A 17,829-nucleotide genomic window follows, 5' to 3' on the forward strand; every position below is an offset into this window, starting at 1 on the left:
ATCTTTGCTGGAAAGTTCCTCTATATATTTTCAGGAAAATCTAGCCCAGGCTCCAGGGCAAATGTCACTCCTCTTTACAGAGGAAGTGTCTGGTTAGGAGATGGTCTTCCTGTTCTCAGTCTGAGTCTTGCTGCGCTATTATTCTCTTCAAGACCGCGGAGGTTCACAGACTTTAGGCCAGCAGGGGCCTCACACAGCATCTTGTCCAACTGGCCCAGAATGGTCATGTGTTCAAGGTAACGAGGATTTGAAGGCAAAGTTGCACTGATCCCAAACACAGCATCCTTCCCATTGTCTCCAGCTCCCTTCAGGTCTGCGCCCCAGCATTTAGAACACTGATAACTTGGAAAGCATCCAGAAGAAGGTAATCACCATGGTAAAGGGCCTCGTGATGACAACATTTGAGGATGAAAGATCGAGGGATATGAGAGAAGGCCAGGGCAGGGTGGAGGGGCAGAGGGAAGGCACGAGAACTCTCTTCCAGTATTACACACTGGACAGAGCTCTGGCCTTGGAGTCAGCAGGGCCCTGGTTCCAATCCTGCCTCAGATACCAGTTTTGTGACCCTGAGCAAGTCACAGCTTCCCAGCCTCAGCTGCCTCATCTGTAAAACAAAGGAGTTGGACTCAGTGACCTCCAAGTTCCCTTTGAGGCCTAAATATATGATCTTATTAAGTGTCCCAAGGCTGTCTATCATGAAGAAGAGGGTTTGGACTTGGTGTGCACTGCCTCGGCAGAACTTGGACAGTGCCAAGCTATGACAGCTATTCAAACTCAAGATCTGAAAAAAAAATGTTAAAATTGTTTTCACACATAACTGGGAAAAATAAAGTATTAAAAAAAAAAAAAGCTATCCAAAAGTGGAATGAGCTGGCTGGCTAGGTCTTAGTCATGGGCCCACACTCACTTGGGTCTAGTACCTGTTAAGTGCTTACTATCCGCCAGGCCCTGTACCAAGGAATGGCAATGAACATACAAGCAAAAAACAAAGTCCCTGTCCTGAAAGAGCTTGTACTCCTAACGGGGAAGATAATAGGGAGGAGCCTATGGGCACAAACGGAAGATAAAAAAGGATGGTGGGGGAAAGGTACCCACATAAGAGCAAGTCAAGTCATGCCAATACAAGTATGGCTGGTCTAGCCACTTCCTCAAAATGGAGGGAGAAATTCACTAAGGGCAGGGCTATAGGGCAGAAGCATCCTCCAGGATAAGAGGGTAAGACTCAGATTAAGAGCTGGAGGACCACCTCTTCACCCTAAGAATTTCCTCTGAATACAGGGGCAACATCCACCCTGTAGGCCAGACCAGCTTTTCCTGAAAAGGTACCAAGAAGGAACTTCCAGCTGAGACGGCTGTCTGGGCCATATGGTCTTCTAGGAGAACGCTGAATAACCTTGTTTGATTTGCTTTAGAAAGACTCTGCCCTGGATCAGAAAAAGTTATTACAACGGGGCTCTTTACTACAATGCCTTCACTTTCCACACTGCTGGAGAACCACACACACACACACACACACACACACACACACACACCCTTTCCTCCTCTCAAGATGAGGAGCACTACTGACCCTGAAGTGGCCCATGTGCAGTCACGGTGGTCCTGTGTGGTTAGCTTCTACTAAACGCCTTTCTGTCGCAAATCTCCAGTTAAGAACAAAAACCAACTTTTCTGGGGAGGCAGTCAGGGTTAAGTGACTTGCCCAGGGTCACACAGCTTATATGTGTCTGAGGCCGGATTTGAACTCGGGTTCTCCTGACTTCAGGGTCAGTGCTCTAGTCTATCCAAAAAGCCAACATTTCTTAAAAAAGAGAGGATTAGATTAAAGCTTTCAGAGCTCACTTCCACATTTTTATCTCGGAATCTAAGACTTCCAACTTTGGCACCCTCGTTTCTTTCTAGCTTTGTTCCTTTTCGTAGGAACCCAAAGCGAGCGTTTATTTCCCCAGTAGCTACCTTTGTTAGAACCACTTTAATGAGAGCTCATCACACGGGGCAGAATTAGGAAGGGTGGCTTGACCAGCCACATCTTCCTTCCCCAGTTCCTCCTCTGCCTGTCCTGGTGTCCTGTCTAGAATATGGTACCTATCAGATGCTAGTTCTGTGATGGGAGCAATACTGAGCTGTGCTGGAACAGATGTGTTGGGGCAGACCCTGCCAGCACCCCAGCCCCTGTCACCTTCAAGCTCCTCCCCAAGAGAGAGAATTTAGGGGCCTCAAGCCAAAGGTATTTTATAGGTTTTAACCATAAGCTGTAATTGGAAGACAAAAACTAGTAAAAGGGAGTAAGATGAATATGTAGAAATGTGCAGAATACGTAACACAAGACATCCAAGATCACTACGTAGGGTCAGAGAATTCAAGCTAACCGTAATGATCAATCGTGCTCCTAGAGAACACGAACAGGATTTATCTAACCCCCTCATTTTATAGAAAAAGTGGAGGCCCACAGAGGGGTCATTCAGGCTCTCAGGGGTCACGCATACCAAGTTGCTAACAATTTGCCCAAATTTCTCTGGTATGGCCACTGTGAGGAAATGAACAGTGACTCAGAGATACAGGAAGACTGCATGAACTGACGGAGAAGTGAAGGAAGCAGAACCAGCGTAGATTCGACCGCAGTAACGTGTGAATGACAATAACTCATCTCCCGGGGTGCTGGTGGGAGCCTATGTGCACAAACGTTGCAGGTGCTGTTGTAAACTGCTCGTCAGTTTTACTGGATCGGCTCTCTTTGCTACAAAGGAGGATTTCATATCGGTGGGAGGTATATCAGGAAACACTTGATAAAAAACAAAAGGCTTCCATTGATCCTTCAAAGAGACACAATCCATAACTTTAAAGGTGAATGATTTGGCAACGCTGGCGAGACATTCACGACACCTAGTGCCCCATTCGTGTGAGAGGAGTTTAGAAAAAGCTTTTGCATGTAAAGGAAGAATATAAAACTATTTATTGACCACTGTTCACCAGTATTTACAATAAAGTAAACAATATACAGTTGTATAACATTCCAATGACTACAAAGTTATTTTTTTGCCTGACTCCTGTGGAGCAAAGTGACCCAAATACTCAAAAGGCTGGTTCTACGTGTTGGAGGGATGGGATAAAGAAGGAAAAACATGCACGTCCAGAGGATAGAAAACTACATAACATGGGCACGTCTGCTTCCCCATTTATGCCCACAGTTAGGAAAACACAACCGCCCCCCAATGCCTGCCCTTTGGGCAGAACATTTACACTCCAGAAGATGGGGATGTTACTACATGATTGAGAGAGGATCCTTTGGCTAGGAAAATAAGATGGGACACCCCTACTTTCCAAAGCAGGAAGTCCAAGTTTTTCTTTTTTAAAATCAAGGCCAAAATGGTTCTATTTTAACATTTCAGGTAAATGTTCAAACAAGTTCCTGCAGCATTTACCCATGCATGTTTCTAACCTAGGATTGGGCAATGTCAACGCTGGAGATGTTGGGCCCTCGGGGGGTGCGGGGGGGCCCTGAGGAGGCTGACCACAAGCCCTGGCAGATGGGGGTCCTGTCCAGCCAGATCTGACCCTCAGGCTTTTGGATAACAAACATGGAGTCATCCTCTCCTGTGTGTTCCTGGAGCTGCCTTTGCACCCACAGGGAGGATGCTCACTACCACCTTAACAGGGCCCAGACACCGAGCACCACACTACCACGAACACTCCAGCAAGGCTGCAAAGTGCCCACACAATCATTCTGCTCTGTTCAAAAACAGTTAGTGTTTGGAAAAGTGAAGGCAGCAAGTTCTCTGCCAGGCGGGAGGAGGGGGGGTGCTTGGGCTCCGAGCAACCTTCCGACGGCGTCACCTCCAGGTGTGAAATCCTGCTTTTATCAGCAAGGTGGGCTTCAAGCGAATGTAAAACGCTACACGGACACAACAGTTTCTCGGACAGCTAACCTTAGGCATACATGGGGGCTAAACACTTCCTAGGATTCAGAGTAGTGACTACAGAAGGTATTAATGAGTATTTAGAAAAGTTTCTCTCTACTGTGGAGGAAGGTAAGAATTCCCTAGTATCAAACGCTCTCTTCTGCGCTAAACGTTCAGTAAATGCAGAAAGCTTGTGTTCACTTGTTCAGTTACCAGCGCTGCGGACGCAAAATAAAACCCAGTCCAAACGAAAACAAACCAAACAAAAACAACAACCTACTTAAAACCTCCCCAACTCAGCTCTCATCAGATGGAGATGGCGCTCCCACTGCTAACAGATCAGGGGATGGCATCGACATTCAGATTTTATAATCTATAGATAGACGGGGGTGTGTGTGTGTGTGTGTGTGTGTGTGTGTGTGTGTGTTTGTCTGTGTGTGTACACGCATATCTATTTATAAAAAAGCGACACAGATGGTTACTGGGCCTCGTCTTCCGGGCAGGAGTGCCAGGTCAGCCGCTCCTCATAGAAGGCGATGACTATCTGAGGGCACTTCATGTTGGCTTCTTTGGCCAGCACCAAATCGGCCTCGTCGGAATCCTTCCTGCAGAGAGGGTGGAAAAAGCTGGGTCAAAACCAACCAGAACGCTGACACAGTTTAAAAGTGCTGACTGAAGAGAAGGATGATCAGGCTTCTGATCAAACAGGGGTAGGGTGCATGCGATGGAGCTGAGGTTGCGAAGCAAACCGGAAACTCGCCGGCCGTACAGCCCATGCCAACTGCCTATTGCATCCTGTTGTTTTCTTTAAACGAATCTCAGTAGACTCAATTACCCTTATCTTGACAATGGAATGAAATTAGAAGATTGCCAAGAAAATGTGGTATCTAAGAACTTTCCTTTAATTTCAAGTTCTAACGCCCTCGAACCCTACCTCACTACGTGATGTCATGTTGTTGAACAGGATGGGCAGGCAAAGGTGGGTTCTGATCCATACCACAGGAAGTAGCAACTCGTATCAGTGGGCTCACAGACCCAGCCAAATGCTGACGGTCAATTTATTAAGCCCCATAATTATTTAAAAAAAAAAAAAGGTCATTGGTCTAAACCTTTTTTTTTTTTTTTTTTGCAGGGTAGAAGAATACAAAGTAATTTTCCCATTTCTAGGATGGGGCCATTGGCTCAGAGGGAAGGGCCTTGATGCCTCCCCAGTTGTTTTGGGTACTGCTACAGCCAGCCTCTGCCCCCCACTAAGTCAGAGCCTTCTTTTCATTTTTCAAGTGGAGAGAGATTTGTCTTTAAGATGTGAGGGGTTCTGGCTGCAGTGCAAAGTCTATCATTCACAATTTAGTCATTTCAGATTCCAAGGTATTCTGAGGAAGGCTACATTTTTTTACCACCCCCAAAAACAGCCCCCCCCCCCCCCCCCCCCCCCCGCCATCCACTACATCGTGCATCTCAAGAACACGCTTTGCTTGACTGCCACTGCTCACTGTGTCTGATACTGCAGTCTTTTATTTTTCAGTTTTCAGGGAAGTGGATGGCCCAGGAGACAATCCCGGGTAAATGTCCAGTGGGCAAAGGCTGAAGATCGCTCTCACGCTTACACACTAGCCTAGGGGAGCTGGAAACTCCGCGTGTCTCCCTCCTCACAGGGCGCTCTCCCTGGACCTTTCCCTCCTTGTGTTCATTCTGTTTGCTCAATGACCCTTTCCAGCCTTCCAACAAGTTAACGAGGAATACTGGTGGACAATTTTTGCTGTGGTTTTAACAAGTTAACCCCTATCACTAAAAATGAAACATGTTCAAACACAGATCAATTTCATCAAGGATGCTTTTATTTGGATGAAAACAATATATTCTTGAACAGTTCACCCTCAGGCCTTGAACGTAAACAGCTAAAAAGCTCACTGGGCACCTGCAGCTCACCTCCCTCTGCTACTGCCCAACAGCCACCCTTTTTCTGGCCACTTCCTGACGACCACACACAGGCCACTGGTAACACTGTCTCCTCTTCCCGGTCTACGGTTAACCCTTCACCAATCCCTTTAAGGCCCTGCTTGAGTCACCTCCTGAAGAACAAATCGCTCCCCTCCTGCAGGGTCAGGCCCAGTGTTTAAATCTCCACCTGGGCAGCCTGGAGGCACTGAACTGGACAATCAATGACATCTCCCGAGAGATGGCCAGACTATTTCTAAACGCGTCCCACAATCCGAGCGCTCACACACGCACAGATGCAGCCTAGCAAGCATACTGTCCCCTCCCTCACGGCCTGCGGCTATACCAGGAAAACCAGCTGAGATGCTCTCCCTGGATGCCTCCACAAACTTACTTTAGCAAATGTCCCTTTCCACCACCTCCCACCTCAGTCCTTACCACTTCATGAGAAACATCAGCTCTCCGCTGCTGTCTGTAGCACCAATGATTCGCTCTGGATCAAGGCCCCGCGCAAAGCCCCGCGGCTTGTCGGCCTGTCGTGAAAGGTTACAAGAGTACTGTCAGCTGACTCTCTCCACACTGGCACATCTGACTAGCCAGCTTTAAAGAGGAGAGTTATTAGGACATCCGCCCCAAATCTCTTATTTTACAGAGGATGACAACAAAGCCCAGGAATGGGGACAGAACTCTCTAAAAGCTACAATGAACGACCTCATCAGAAAATCCAAGTGGCTCAAGTGGGAATCTATAGTCAGCACTGAAAAAACAAAAACCAAACCAAGTCTTCAACTGTCATTTAAAAAGACTGAAATCTTAAACAGTTAATTAATACGAATCATGTGGATGGCTGAAATTCAACACAGAACACCCAGCGCCTTGATTTTGTTTTTTGTTAACAGCAGCTGAGATCTCAGATTGCCTTTTCACATAATCCAATCAAGCCTCCCCTCCCAATCCCATCACAGAGCGGAATTTCTTGGGGGGAGGGGGGGCTCTGAGATTTGTCCGAGCAATTAAAAAATTAGAAGACAAAGGTAATGACAGCCAATATTAAGAATAGCCTGTTTCTTTTAACGATGTACAGTGAATTCACTACATAAAACGCTGTCTGGCTCTGGGGTCCTCCAAACCCTTTGGTTCATCACCTGTGATGTGAAAGTACTTACTTCCTCAAGCACTAGCCCGTTCAAGGATGCTCTGGTGCTGACAGGAAGCAAAAGCTCCCCTGGTGAAGGGGCTTTTGTGGAACTGATACTATACAGTGAGAGGACACCTCTTGGAAGATAAACAATTATCACACGTGCCCTCCTCTTGATCTCATTCTTTCAAGAGGCTCGGCGAAGGACAGCTAAAGCTGAGCCCCAACACTTAATGAAACACAAGCAAAAGGCAACAGCTCGGCCAGAGGGGCTCCCGGGCGTTCCCTGTTGTCTTGTCTCTCGGCGGGGATGGGCTCGGGGGACTTCGGATCATTCAACTAGGGCTGGCATGGATCCCAGAAGGGGAACGGAGGCAAGGGCTGGGAAGCAGGCTGTCCAAGAGTGAGGGGCAGAGTCACGGCCTCACCAGGGGGTCATTAACACAGGACTCTCGAGTGGAACAGCCAGTTTCAGAGCGTTCTAGACCACTGGGAGACCCTCCATAAATTCCTTCCCAGAAAGTGCCCTCCCAGGCAGTGCCGCCGCCTCGGGCTCTAGAATACTCACCGACTCCCGCTTCTTCTTTGACTTGCTGTCATCTGACTCACTGTCAGACAAAGACTTTCTCTTGGCTCCATCTTTTTCTTTACCAGCCTTCTGAGAATTCAGAAACGCTTCGATTAACTCTGGACAATCCAAGTTTTCCTCGGGTTCCCATGTGTTGTCGGCACTGTTGGGAAGGTCCAAGGTGATGGGGCTCAGCAGACGGCCAGCCCTCAGTGTCCCTCCCTGCCCCAGCCCAATGCAGCGGTCAACGCTTCCACTGGGGAAGACCTCAGCAACTCCACAAAGGTGTCTGCCCTCTTCACCTGCAGCAACAGCCCAGCATCCAGACCTGGGATGAGGAACCTGCTGCCCCGAGTCCACGCACAGCCCTCCGGGGGCCGCCCGCTGACTGAGTCCAAACTTCACTAAACAAATCCTTTAATTAAGGGGAGCCTGACACTGGCACAGCTCTCTAACTACTTGGGGGGCTCAGAGTCAAGACTTCCCCCCTCCCCTCTTTGTCACAAGCGCTCTATGTTGACTCTGAAGCAACGAATGCCAACGACTGCCACGTCCCGCGAGCTCTGGAGGATACAGATCGATTCAGAGTGGATCACGGGAGACAGGGAGGCTTCGAGGGAATCTGGGGAGGAGGGCTGTCACTGAACGGAGCCTCCACAGACATTCCACCAGCACCTCTGCTGTTTCCCTGGGAGCCCACGCTGGGCACCGTCCCGCTGAGGCTCCCACAGCTCCTCCCCACTTGGGGAATTGTTCTCCCCGCCCCTCCCCAGCCCCGAGAGAGCTGGGGTTCCCCAGGATCCAATGGAACACAGGGATGGCGGAAGACAGGTGCCAACGAATGCTCTGTTTCCAGAGGTCCTCATGGGGCTCCAAGTCTTTCCATGGAGGGTCCAGGCAGGGGGGAAGCACTTCCCACCAACAGACAGGGAGCGGTGTGCCAGGTACTGTGCTAAGTGCCCACAAATGTGATCTCAACTGATGATGCGAGAAGGATGCTGTGGCACGGTGACAAGACTTCGTGACTGGAGGAGGGGACGGGGAGAGATCTCAGAAGGAAAAGCAGGACAGAGCAGGCTCCTGGGAGCCGGGGAGGGAGGGCAGAGGGGCTCAGGACACAAAGCCACCAAGACCAATGGAGGCGCCACACGGGTGTTGGTGACACCAAGGCAGGAGCTTCCAAGAAGACGAGCAAGCACGGCCCCAGCGCCGGACAGGAGCCGAACGAGCGGAGAGAGATGGCCAGCCGTTATCCGTGGCTGGTCCAGCACCAGGGATGACAAAGGCTCACAAGGCAGTTTCCTCACACATACACTTCCCATTTTCAAAAAGGACGCAGAATCTGAGCACAATCTTGAACTCCAGCCTTCTGGCTCCAGACATGGTGCTGTCTTTACTAGACCACACGCCCTTTCACCTGCAGGAAAACCCACCGACTCTCTAGCTGGGTCTGTTTCCTCAACTTTAAATGCCCACAGTAGCTCATGCGTGATCTGCTTTGTACAAAGCTCAAAGCCCTCTCTGACTATTGGTTAGTACCACGAGAAGCCAGGAATAAGGAGGCAGCCAGGCCTTCTGAGAACACTGGTCACGTCTGTGATCCCAATACTGTTTCACAACCACTTAGGGAGGGAAAGCAAATCAGCCCCTCCCCTCCAGTGGAGCAGACAGACGAAAAGACAACACAAAGCCTGTCACCCCTTTAGTTTCTCTGGCTCCTTGGCAGGGGAATTCTGGGCTGAGCCGGCCTGCACCCGTGTCTCTCTCCATCATCATGTGCAGGGGGATGCCTCTGCCTATCCTATGCCCCCGGGATCCTCTGAGAACCATGGATGTGGCCTGGGCACGGCAGGCCCTCCGAGGAAGGCTGCCTGGTGTGGGCAGAAGCCACAAGGAGCCACTGCTGGACACACACCAGTTACCGACCAACAGTGGGCCACCTCTACAAGGAACCTCCTTCCCAGACTGAACTATCAGGGCACGCATCAAGCTCGAACCTACCTGCCCTTCGACATCAGACAAGGCAATCATCTCCCGGGGCCCTAAAAGGTGCCCCCGCCCCTTCTCCAATGGCTCTTTATGTGATTGAAGCTCCTTCACTGTCCCTCTCACCATCACGTTGGATGGGTCACAACAGGGACCCAGGACACTCCGGCTGCACTCCCTTCTCACCGTCCTCAGCACGGAACAAAATGTCGCTCTCCTTCAAAGCGCCCCGGCAAAGTTCCTCAGGGCAGTAAGCCCTCACCTTCTTCAACCTGGACCCACTTTCCTATCTGCCAGGCCCCTCCTCCTGACTCCCCAGCACCCGTCTCCTAGGGGAAGCGATTCCACAATTGTCTGTTCAGTCCTGGCCAAACACCCAAAAAGACTCCATAGGAGAGGATTCCACGCTGTGGACAATCCAGAATATTCCCAGAAAACCACCCAAAGCCATACAACGGAAAGAAACATGTTATTTGAGGACAAAGCAACGGGTACCACCTTTTCCTCCCTCTCTCTGCAGCTCAAGCTCCTCCCAAGGCCTCTTGACCTCATCCAGAGTCCCCCATCCCCTCCTCAACCTTGAGATCCCCAGCTTTCTGGTAAACTGACAGTTAAGACTGGCCAAGTTCCTATGACTGCAGATCTGACCCAGGGCCACGAGTCAGCCTTCCCAGAGCCCTGGTTCCTACTCACCCCAAAGGGTAACAAAAGGGCTCACTTTCCATAGTCTAATTCTAATGACCCGATGGGCAGCGTACTGGAAACCCTCCAGCGCCCTCTAAGTTCATGCTGTTATTCAGGCAGAGGTAAACTCTTGGCTCTTGATATACCCCAGCTTCCTCTCCCCTTCTCTGTGAAACATGAAACCAGCATCCAGCTCATCTGGGAGGAGCAGGGTTTGCGTTAACCCCGCACTTCCTGACTCTGAAATGCTCCTTTTAACAAAGAAGACTTTATTCAAGCAGAAGACTGATTACAGTAGCTCTCTCCTACCTGCATTTAGGACAGAGAAATCAAACACTGGGGGCAGAAGCAACAGCTCACATCAGAGCCCTGAAATGGCAACTTTGCAAGGACTTAGCCACTTTAGTAAAGAGATTCAGATCACAGGCTGTACAGATGATGAGTCTATGTCTGCTAATTAATACCAATCTTTTCGAGTTGGTAGCAGGACCAGATTACGTCTAATCAAGTTGTAATGACAAGGATCAACAGTGGCTGAAAGGCAGAAACATTCCTAGTCATCTGGGACACCTATTCCCATGATTCAGTTTGCCCACCACTAAATCCAGCTTTAGCTGTGTTCCATTGACCCTGTTCCTGTAGAGGGTACCATGATCCTCCTGGGCCCCAGGGGTCATCCTCCAGCCCTCCCCCAGACTTTCAGGTGCCAAGGCCTGGTGACCTGGCCTTCTACCGTCTTGTTCAGCCTTCTTTGCTCTGACCCTGCCACCCCAAGGTTGGGTGGCAGCTCATCTCTCACTGTGCTGGCACTGATCTTCCCAGAGTGTAGGGCTGACCATTTCATTCTCCCTTCTCAAAGCCCTTCCGTACCTGGCACCTTCCTCTGCCTCACAGGCCAGATGACAGCAACCTCCTGGCTGTCCTTCATTCCTAGAACGCTCTCCCTGGCCCCTCCAGCTTCTAGTCCCTTCTCTCTGCTGACTGGTTGTGTCCCTTCATTAGGTAGTGAGCTCCCCGAGGGCAGGGACTGTGTGGTGTCTTTCTTTGAATCCCCAGTGCTGGGCACATAGCCGGTGCTTAATGTTCATGGGACTGGGAATAGCTTGGTAGAGGAAGTCAAAGGACAAGGAAAGGAAGCAGCCGAGGTTTTCTACTGGAGGTGGGCACCGTTAAGTTGCCAAGTAAAGGAAACAGAGCAACAGCTCTGGGAACTCTCCAGGTGGCCAGATTTCCTCCTCAGCCCTGTGAAGGCAATGTCGGCAAAGCCCAGGTTCAAGCCTTGTCTGCTCCGCCCTCAGGATGCACTCACTGCTGGCAGTCACTTAACTGAGGGCGATCGCTGTGGAAAGCAGACGGAGGCTAGGTTAGAGGGCCCTGTGACCCCTGGGGTGGCATGAGCCCTGCTCTGGCCACACCCACATCTGTAGATTCCAACGGCTGAAGCTACAAAGTTCCAATGTCAACCCACGTACCTATCCTCTGAATTCCTTCCTGGCCCTAGCACTCACAGGGGGTGTCGAGTGCCTCCCTGATCCTGGCTGCTGGTCCAGGCCCCTCCAGCAGTCCTCCTGGCCTGATGGGTCCTGCTCAAACCTGGGCAGTCACTTTCACACCAGAAGGAACTACACAAACACCACCTGACCCATACCTGTGTTGTGCACAAGGCCCTAGACGCGGTGTAAAGGTTTAAGCCAAGACGAAGTGGAAGAGTGAGAGAGCTGGAAAGCCAGGCTGAAAAGATGCCCGACTCGGACATTCATCCTATTAGCACCGAGGCTCAGTGGACAAGTCAGGGAGACTTGAGTTCAAACGACTGGCGCTGACTAGCAGGGTGACTTTGGCCAAGTCACTTCCCTGTGGAACACTCAGTCTCCTCATCTCTAAAAGGGGGGTAACACCCTCCACAAGGATCGAACGAGACCTTTGTAAAGTGTTGTTAGAAGGTTATCTGAAGATGAGCACTTGGTACCATTGGCCCTGGGAAAATGCAACCAGACTTAAAGAGCTGGTATTAATTAACATAAAGCCTGGCTTCACTGTCGTGCCCAAACACCACAGCACCAACGGCCCTGGCAGTGGCTGGAGCACAAAGAACCCAACTTCCCATTCCTGGACCAGAGGTTCAAGGAGCCTCCCAGCCACACGGCAGATGGACAGACATTCAATGCTCACTGCACAGAGACGGCAATACTGTTGACGTATCCAATGGCACTGAACGCTGCTCCTGATGCACACCGCAAACGGCCTTTACAGCCGGACTAACAGGTCAACTCCTGCCTGAGGCCCTTCCTCATCTTCTTAGAGACCAGAACCTCCCAAGCCCCCCCCTCCGATTATCTTGGATACATGTATGTGGCTTCCCTAGGCACCAGTTTCTTGTGTTTCTGTCTGTTTTCTGAGTATCAGTGTTTGCTGATCGTTCTTGGATTAAAAACCTCAATTTACACCAAAACATATACCCTGAAATTGGAGGCAGAGGTCAGGAAGTCCTAGGATCCCAGACCTGGGGGTGGCAGAGTCCTTAGGCCAGTCGTTGACAGAAGTCAAGGGGGGCTGAAGACACTTGCCCAGGGCCACACAGGGACATGTCCTGGGCTGCTGAGCCCCAAGGCCCTCCAACCCCCACAGTCCCCCCCTCCCCCGACAGAGGCTTATTGGGGCAGCTATGACAGCAAAGGGGCTGCTTACTCGGTAAAGCCTTTCCATTTTAAGAAATATTCCACTTTTCCGTTCACCACTCGCCGGTCCAACACTTTCTCCACAACAAACTCCTCGGGCTCGGCTTCTTCAACTTTCTTACTCTTGCCATTCTGTTTCTTTCCCATTTTTTGCTAAAAAAAAGAAAAAAGGAAAGAAAAAAGGAAAAAAGAAGCCATGTCAAGAATTTGGGTTTCCTTGCTTCTCACTTAACTGTCATGGGTGGTTAAGTCCTAACATGTGGCAGCTGTCCCAGACTCCACTTGCCACTCCTCATTTACCCCAGCAGAGACGCCTTGGCAGAAGGACAGGGCACCCAAGAGCCCACCACCTGCACTCAGCCCCCCCCCTCCTCCCACTGGAGACAAGAAGCCACTCCCTGGCTGTCTTGACCCTTTGCTGCAATTCGAGGATTCTTAGGATTGTAAACACATTTCCAAGTGCGGAGCCCCAAAAAGGAGCAAAAACAAATAAAATGTCAGAGCAGGATGCAAACAGAGCAAAGAGATGCCCCTTCTGTTTGAGAAACCAGATGTTAACCAGGGACATGTACATATATGGCCGGTCACATGGCTGGTAACTGAATCAAGTGTGTGAACGAGGACTGCAGCTCAGCAGGAAGAATGAGGCACACACAGTTAAAAACTCACTCTTAAAATACAACCCACAAGTCTCCAAGAGGAAAACAAAGTGGACCGTGCTCAGCTTAGAGCCACCCCAGATATCAGCCAACACGTGCCTCCCCCTACCTGCCCCCCAACTCAAACAATAAAGTGAAAAGGTGATAGACACAGTATTGCCAAAATTCTTGGACTATCTTGGACCACTTAAAACAAACTGATACTGCTGTCATGCTAAGAAGCCAAAATGATTTTGAAGGTGAAGGAGGTGAAAGGGAAAAAAAAAAAAGGGGGCTCCTATTTCTCTGTCCCTTAAGAGAACAAATTCTAAAATGGTAGCCCAGCTCATCAGTAATGTCACCAGGCCTCTGGTAGGAGCCCACATTCATATGGACAATACTTTTATTTCCTCAAGCAACAATGTTTTTCTGAAGTTTTTTTTTTTTACTCACTGAAGCAATTCTCCCAGATTCCCTAGTTAAGCATTCACTTAGTATATATTTTCCTGGAAGACAATGGCCTCTAGTTGCTCAGTGGCTCAAGGCAACCTCCCAAATACAGTGTGAATGCACAAAAAAGTGAGGAGTGTCACGATTCCAAGAGTATGTATTTTGAATATTGATACAAACATACGTATGTATTTATTACACCATGTGAAATAGAATACATCAAACTTATGATTTTGTTTTACTAAAACTTCCAAGGAGATGCCCAGGGAGTAAAATCATCAGCACTAGGAGGAAATAAATACTTTGGCAGTCTGTGGATGGAGCGTGGTCCAAGAGCTTTCTGCTTTTGAACACTAGATGAGCAACAGGGAAAGTGAGGAATAGTTGGGGGGCAAATAGAGAAATTGGGAAAAGACAAAAAGCTGATCAGAATGGAGCACTGACCCGACAGAAGACAAAACAGCCACTGTCCATGAAGATAAAAGAGCAGAGACTCAAGTTCAAAAGGTCAAACACAACAGAAGCAGAAACCAGGAGGAAGGAGCCAGAGGAAGAGGTAAAGGCACAGAGACTAGGCTGGCCGGCAGGCCCGGCGCCCAATGCCCTGGTGGGATGCTGGTTTGGAGGACTCTTTCAGTGTTCTCTTCCGGAAAACTGAACTACGAAATTTTCAGTGTGGGGGCATCCCCCTCTAATCCCCGATCACTCCTCTCTACCATGTGGCAAAGAAAATGAACCCACTTTCACAACTCAGTTGTAGAAAAAAGGGGAGAATGTCTGAACTGGCACCTCTAGGGTTTGGGGGATTTCTCTGAAAATCCCATCGATTTTTTATGATGCAAAGCTGCCATTTGGGGATCCTCTTGGGAAGACCTTTGTTCACTTAGGTACAAAGCAAGGCAAGATGGCACACAAAGTTTTAGGAACCAGTGTGCACACCTCTTTTCTGCTTGAGAGCAACTGACAGGGATGGCAGCAGGACCTTCTCACTGTCTCCTGCCCATCCACTCACCACCAGAACCCTCCATCCTCCACCTCATGGACAGGTAACTCTTCCCTTCGGTTTCTTTGGCCACAGGATGAAATCAATGCAAACTAATAAAAACATGGAGATGTGGCTGAGAAAGCCAAGGAAAAATCAGAAGGAAAAAAGCAGGGGGTATTATCCGGGCCTCCTCCCAGAGCCACTTTAACATTCTAAGTGACACCCAAGCACTCAGGAACCTCATGGACAGCCTTAGTATTTTAGCTAGCGACGTACTCTCCCTGGCATTTGGCTCAAATGTACAATCTAACATCACATCGACTCATCACCAATTTTCTCCCTTTTCTTTACTGTGAAATCCAAAGACTGTATACAAAGCAAAAACAGACACTGTGGTTTCAGCTGTGTGAACACTCACCTTTTAGGCCTAAAAAGATTACTAATACAATACAGAACTCGATACAGTGGGAACCATAACTTTGAATTTCGTGATTTTCATGTGAATTTTCAATGAATATTCTAAATGAAGATTTGCTTTTGGCAAGTATTAAGTTCCAGGGGTCTAAGTAGATGCAACTTTATGTACATTTTGGTACAGAAATCAACATGAGGCATCATGAAATGGCCAGATGCAAAACACTGTACTTGGTAGAAAAGGCTCTTTTGAAATATACACAAAGTCTCCCAAAACTTTCTTATAAGGAAACTACAACCTAACCGATACAGCCTGGGGAGACAAGCAGCAGTTTAAAGTCTCCCTGGCTCTCACAAAGCTCTAAGAAACACACAAAAAAACCAGAAGTGGTTCAAAGAGTAACTTTTACCCCAGATTAACTTGAGGAATAACCTGGCTTTTAAACTAAACGTTCCTAGAGCAACAATTACCCAAGCTTCAATTGTGGCTTCAGCCAATCAGAAGGCTCTGAGGAATTCCATAGGCCCTCTGTCAGGCTGGCGGCATCCTATGGGATGAATACAGCAAGAAAGGATGCTAAAGAAACCCTGATATTTTCTCAGAAAATACTACGTTAACTGTTGCTTTATGTAGCTTCTTCGAACTTCTCTTTCCTGCCCTACAAAAAGCCCCTACGTGTGCGAGATGAGTTTCTCGCTAGATCTATTTGACTTGTTACAAAGTCACTTTAATGTCCTCTCTCCTAACTTCAAGGTCTCTGGATGAGGTCCGAATTCTTACACTTGGCTAAAGCTGGATGTGTGTTTATGAACCACAGAGATGCAAAGTTATAATTTTTGGGGGGGAAGAGGGGGGGTAAGACTTGGGTTAATCCTTACATATTTTAGGTGCTTATTAACTTACCAATGTAGTTTTATTGGAGGCCATTTTTTATTGCAGACTTGAAGAGCTTTTACTAGAAAAACGCATGACAGTTAAAAGGAAGTTTGCATGAGAGAAAAAGCTAGTTGAATACAAGTTCGGTCCTGATTCCAACCCCCACGTACGCAGCACACATCTCTCTCTCTCTCTCAACACAAGCGAGTTTGGACAGAATCCAATGGAGAAGCCCACTTGGAGCTCCTGCGCACGTTGCCAGTGGCACACACCTAAGCCTCCACCAGCATGCTCACCTAAGCCCTAGCATTCGCCAACCTTCGTGGGGAGGGGGCAGCCACGAAGCCTGGCGCTCCTCCGACACCCGGGGCGAGGAGCCCCCGGGGGCTGGCGGGGAGAGCGGGCAGCGGGGCTCCCAATGTAATCCCACCGGACCCGATCTGGAGATCGGGCAGATAACGAGCAGACCCCCGGGGCTCCCGGGGCCACCCCGCAGCCACAGCCTTCACGTGGCCGCCCGGCCGCCCCCTGCCCACGCTCCCCAGGCCAAGGCCAGAGGGAGGCCGCCGTCCAAGGCCACGCCGCGCTGCTGGGCGGACCGCCGGCCGCCCCCCAGCTCCCTCCCGGGCCGCCCGCCACCCCCCGGCGGTCTCTCCCCGCTCCCGCCTCAAGGACCCCAGCGGGGGCGGGAACAAAGGCCCGCAGCCGCGCGGGGAGCCGGGCCTGGCGCCGGATGCGCCGACCTCGGCCGCAGCTAACGGGACGGGCCCGCGGGGGGTCCCCGCCCGGCGCGCCCGTCCAGCCCCGATGTGGGCGCCCCCCGCCCGGCCCCGGGGGCCCGGCTGGGGGGGGGGGGGAGGGGAGGGGAGAGCAAGAAAGGCACCGACTTCACCGCCGCTCCGGGTCCGGGCCGCTGCTGCTGCTGCCGCCGCCCGCCTGCCTGAGTGAGTGCGAGCCCTGCCCGCGGCCGCCGCCGCTGCTGTTGCTGCTGCCTCCGAGCGAGCGAGCGGGCGGGCGAGACGGGCCCCGGGGCCGCGGCGGGCGGGCGGGCGGGGCGGCTGCGCGGAGCCGGGCCGGGCCGGGCTGGGCTGCCCGGGGCCGCCGCTGCCGCTGCTGCTGCTGCTACTACCGCTGCTGCTGCTGCTGCTGCTGGGGCCGCCGCCGCCGCCGCTGCAGTCGCTGCTGAGCACGGAGGGGGAGCGCGGAGGCGGAGCCCGACGGCCGGCCGGGGCGGGGCGATGACGTCAGGGGCGGGGCTCCGGGCGGCGGGAACCGGCGGGGGGAGGGGCGGGAGGGGCGCTCGGCCACCGCCCCCGGGCCCCGCCGCGCCGAAGGCGTGGGGGCGGCGGCTCCACTTACCGTCGCGGGCCGCGGTGCGGTCCCAGGAGAGGAGGACAGGGCTGGGGAGGGGTGGGGCGGAAGGCGGCTGCGGGCGGCAGCTGAGGAGGGCCCGGCGGCCGCGCAGGCTCGGGCTGGGCTGGGCTGGGCGGGGGCTCCGCCGCGCCGGCGTCGGCGCTGGCGCCAAAACGCGGACCCGCAAGGCCTTCCTCCCCACGGGTGGGGGCGGGGGCAGGCCA

At 51.2% G+C, this 17,829-nt stretch overlaps 1 protein-coding gene across 4 annotated transcripts; it reads right to left on the reverse strand.

Annotated features, from left to right (window-relative positions):
• Positions 1–2,927: 2,927 nt before the first annotated feature.
• On the reverse strand, positions 2,928–17,683 carry LOC114050482 (chromobox protein homolog 3). 4 transcript variants are annotated; one of them, XM_027872218.1, is made up of 6 exons: positions 17,612–17,630; positions 16,280–16,331; positions 12,899–13,041; positions 7,541–7,703; positions 6,273–6,367; positions 2,928–4,501 (listed from the first exon to the last, which is right to left on the reverse strand). In XM_027872218.1, the coding sequence occupies exons 2-6, from the start codon at positions 16,301–16,303 to the stop codon at positions 4,375–4,377; spliced, it is 552 nt and encodes a 183-aa protein (XP_027728019.1). In that variant the 5' UTR covers positions 16,304–16,331; positions 17,612–17,630; the 3' UTR covers positions 2,928–4,374. The 4 variants fall into 4 exon arrangements, with proteins under 4 accessions (XP_027728019.1, XP_027728017.1, XP_027728020.1 ...); XM_027872216.1 differs by lacking the exon at positions 17,612–17,630 and adding an exon at positions 17,140–17,215; XM_027872219.1 differs by lacking the exon at positions 16,280–16,331 and having other exon boundaries at positions 17,612–17,683.
• Positions 17,684–17,829: the final 146 nt, after the last annotated feature.

The sequence above is a fragment of the Vombatus ursinus genome, unplaced genomic scaffold, assembly GCF_900497805.2.
Source record: "Vombatus ursinus unplaced genomic scaffold, bare-nosed wombat genome assembly UNPS02014799.1, whole genome shotgun sequence".
Taxonomy (NCBI): Eukaryota; Metazoa; Chordata; class Mammalia; order Diprotodontia; family Vombatidae; genus Vombatus; species Vombatus ursinus.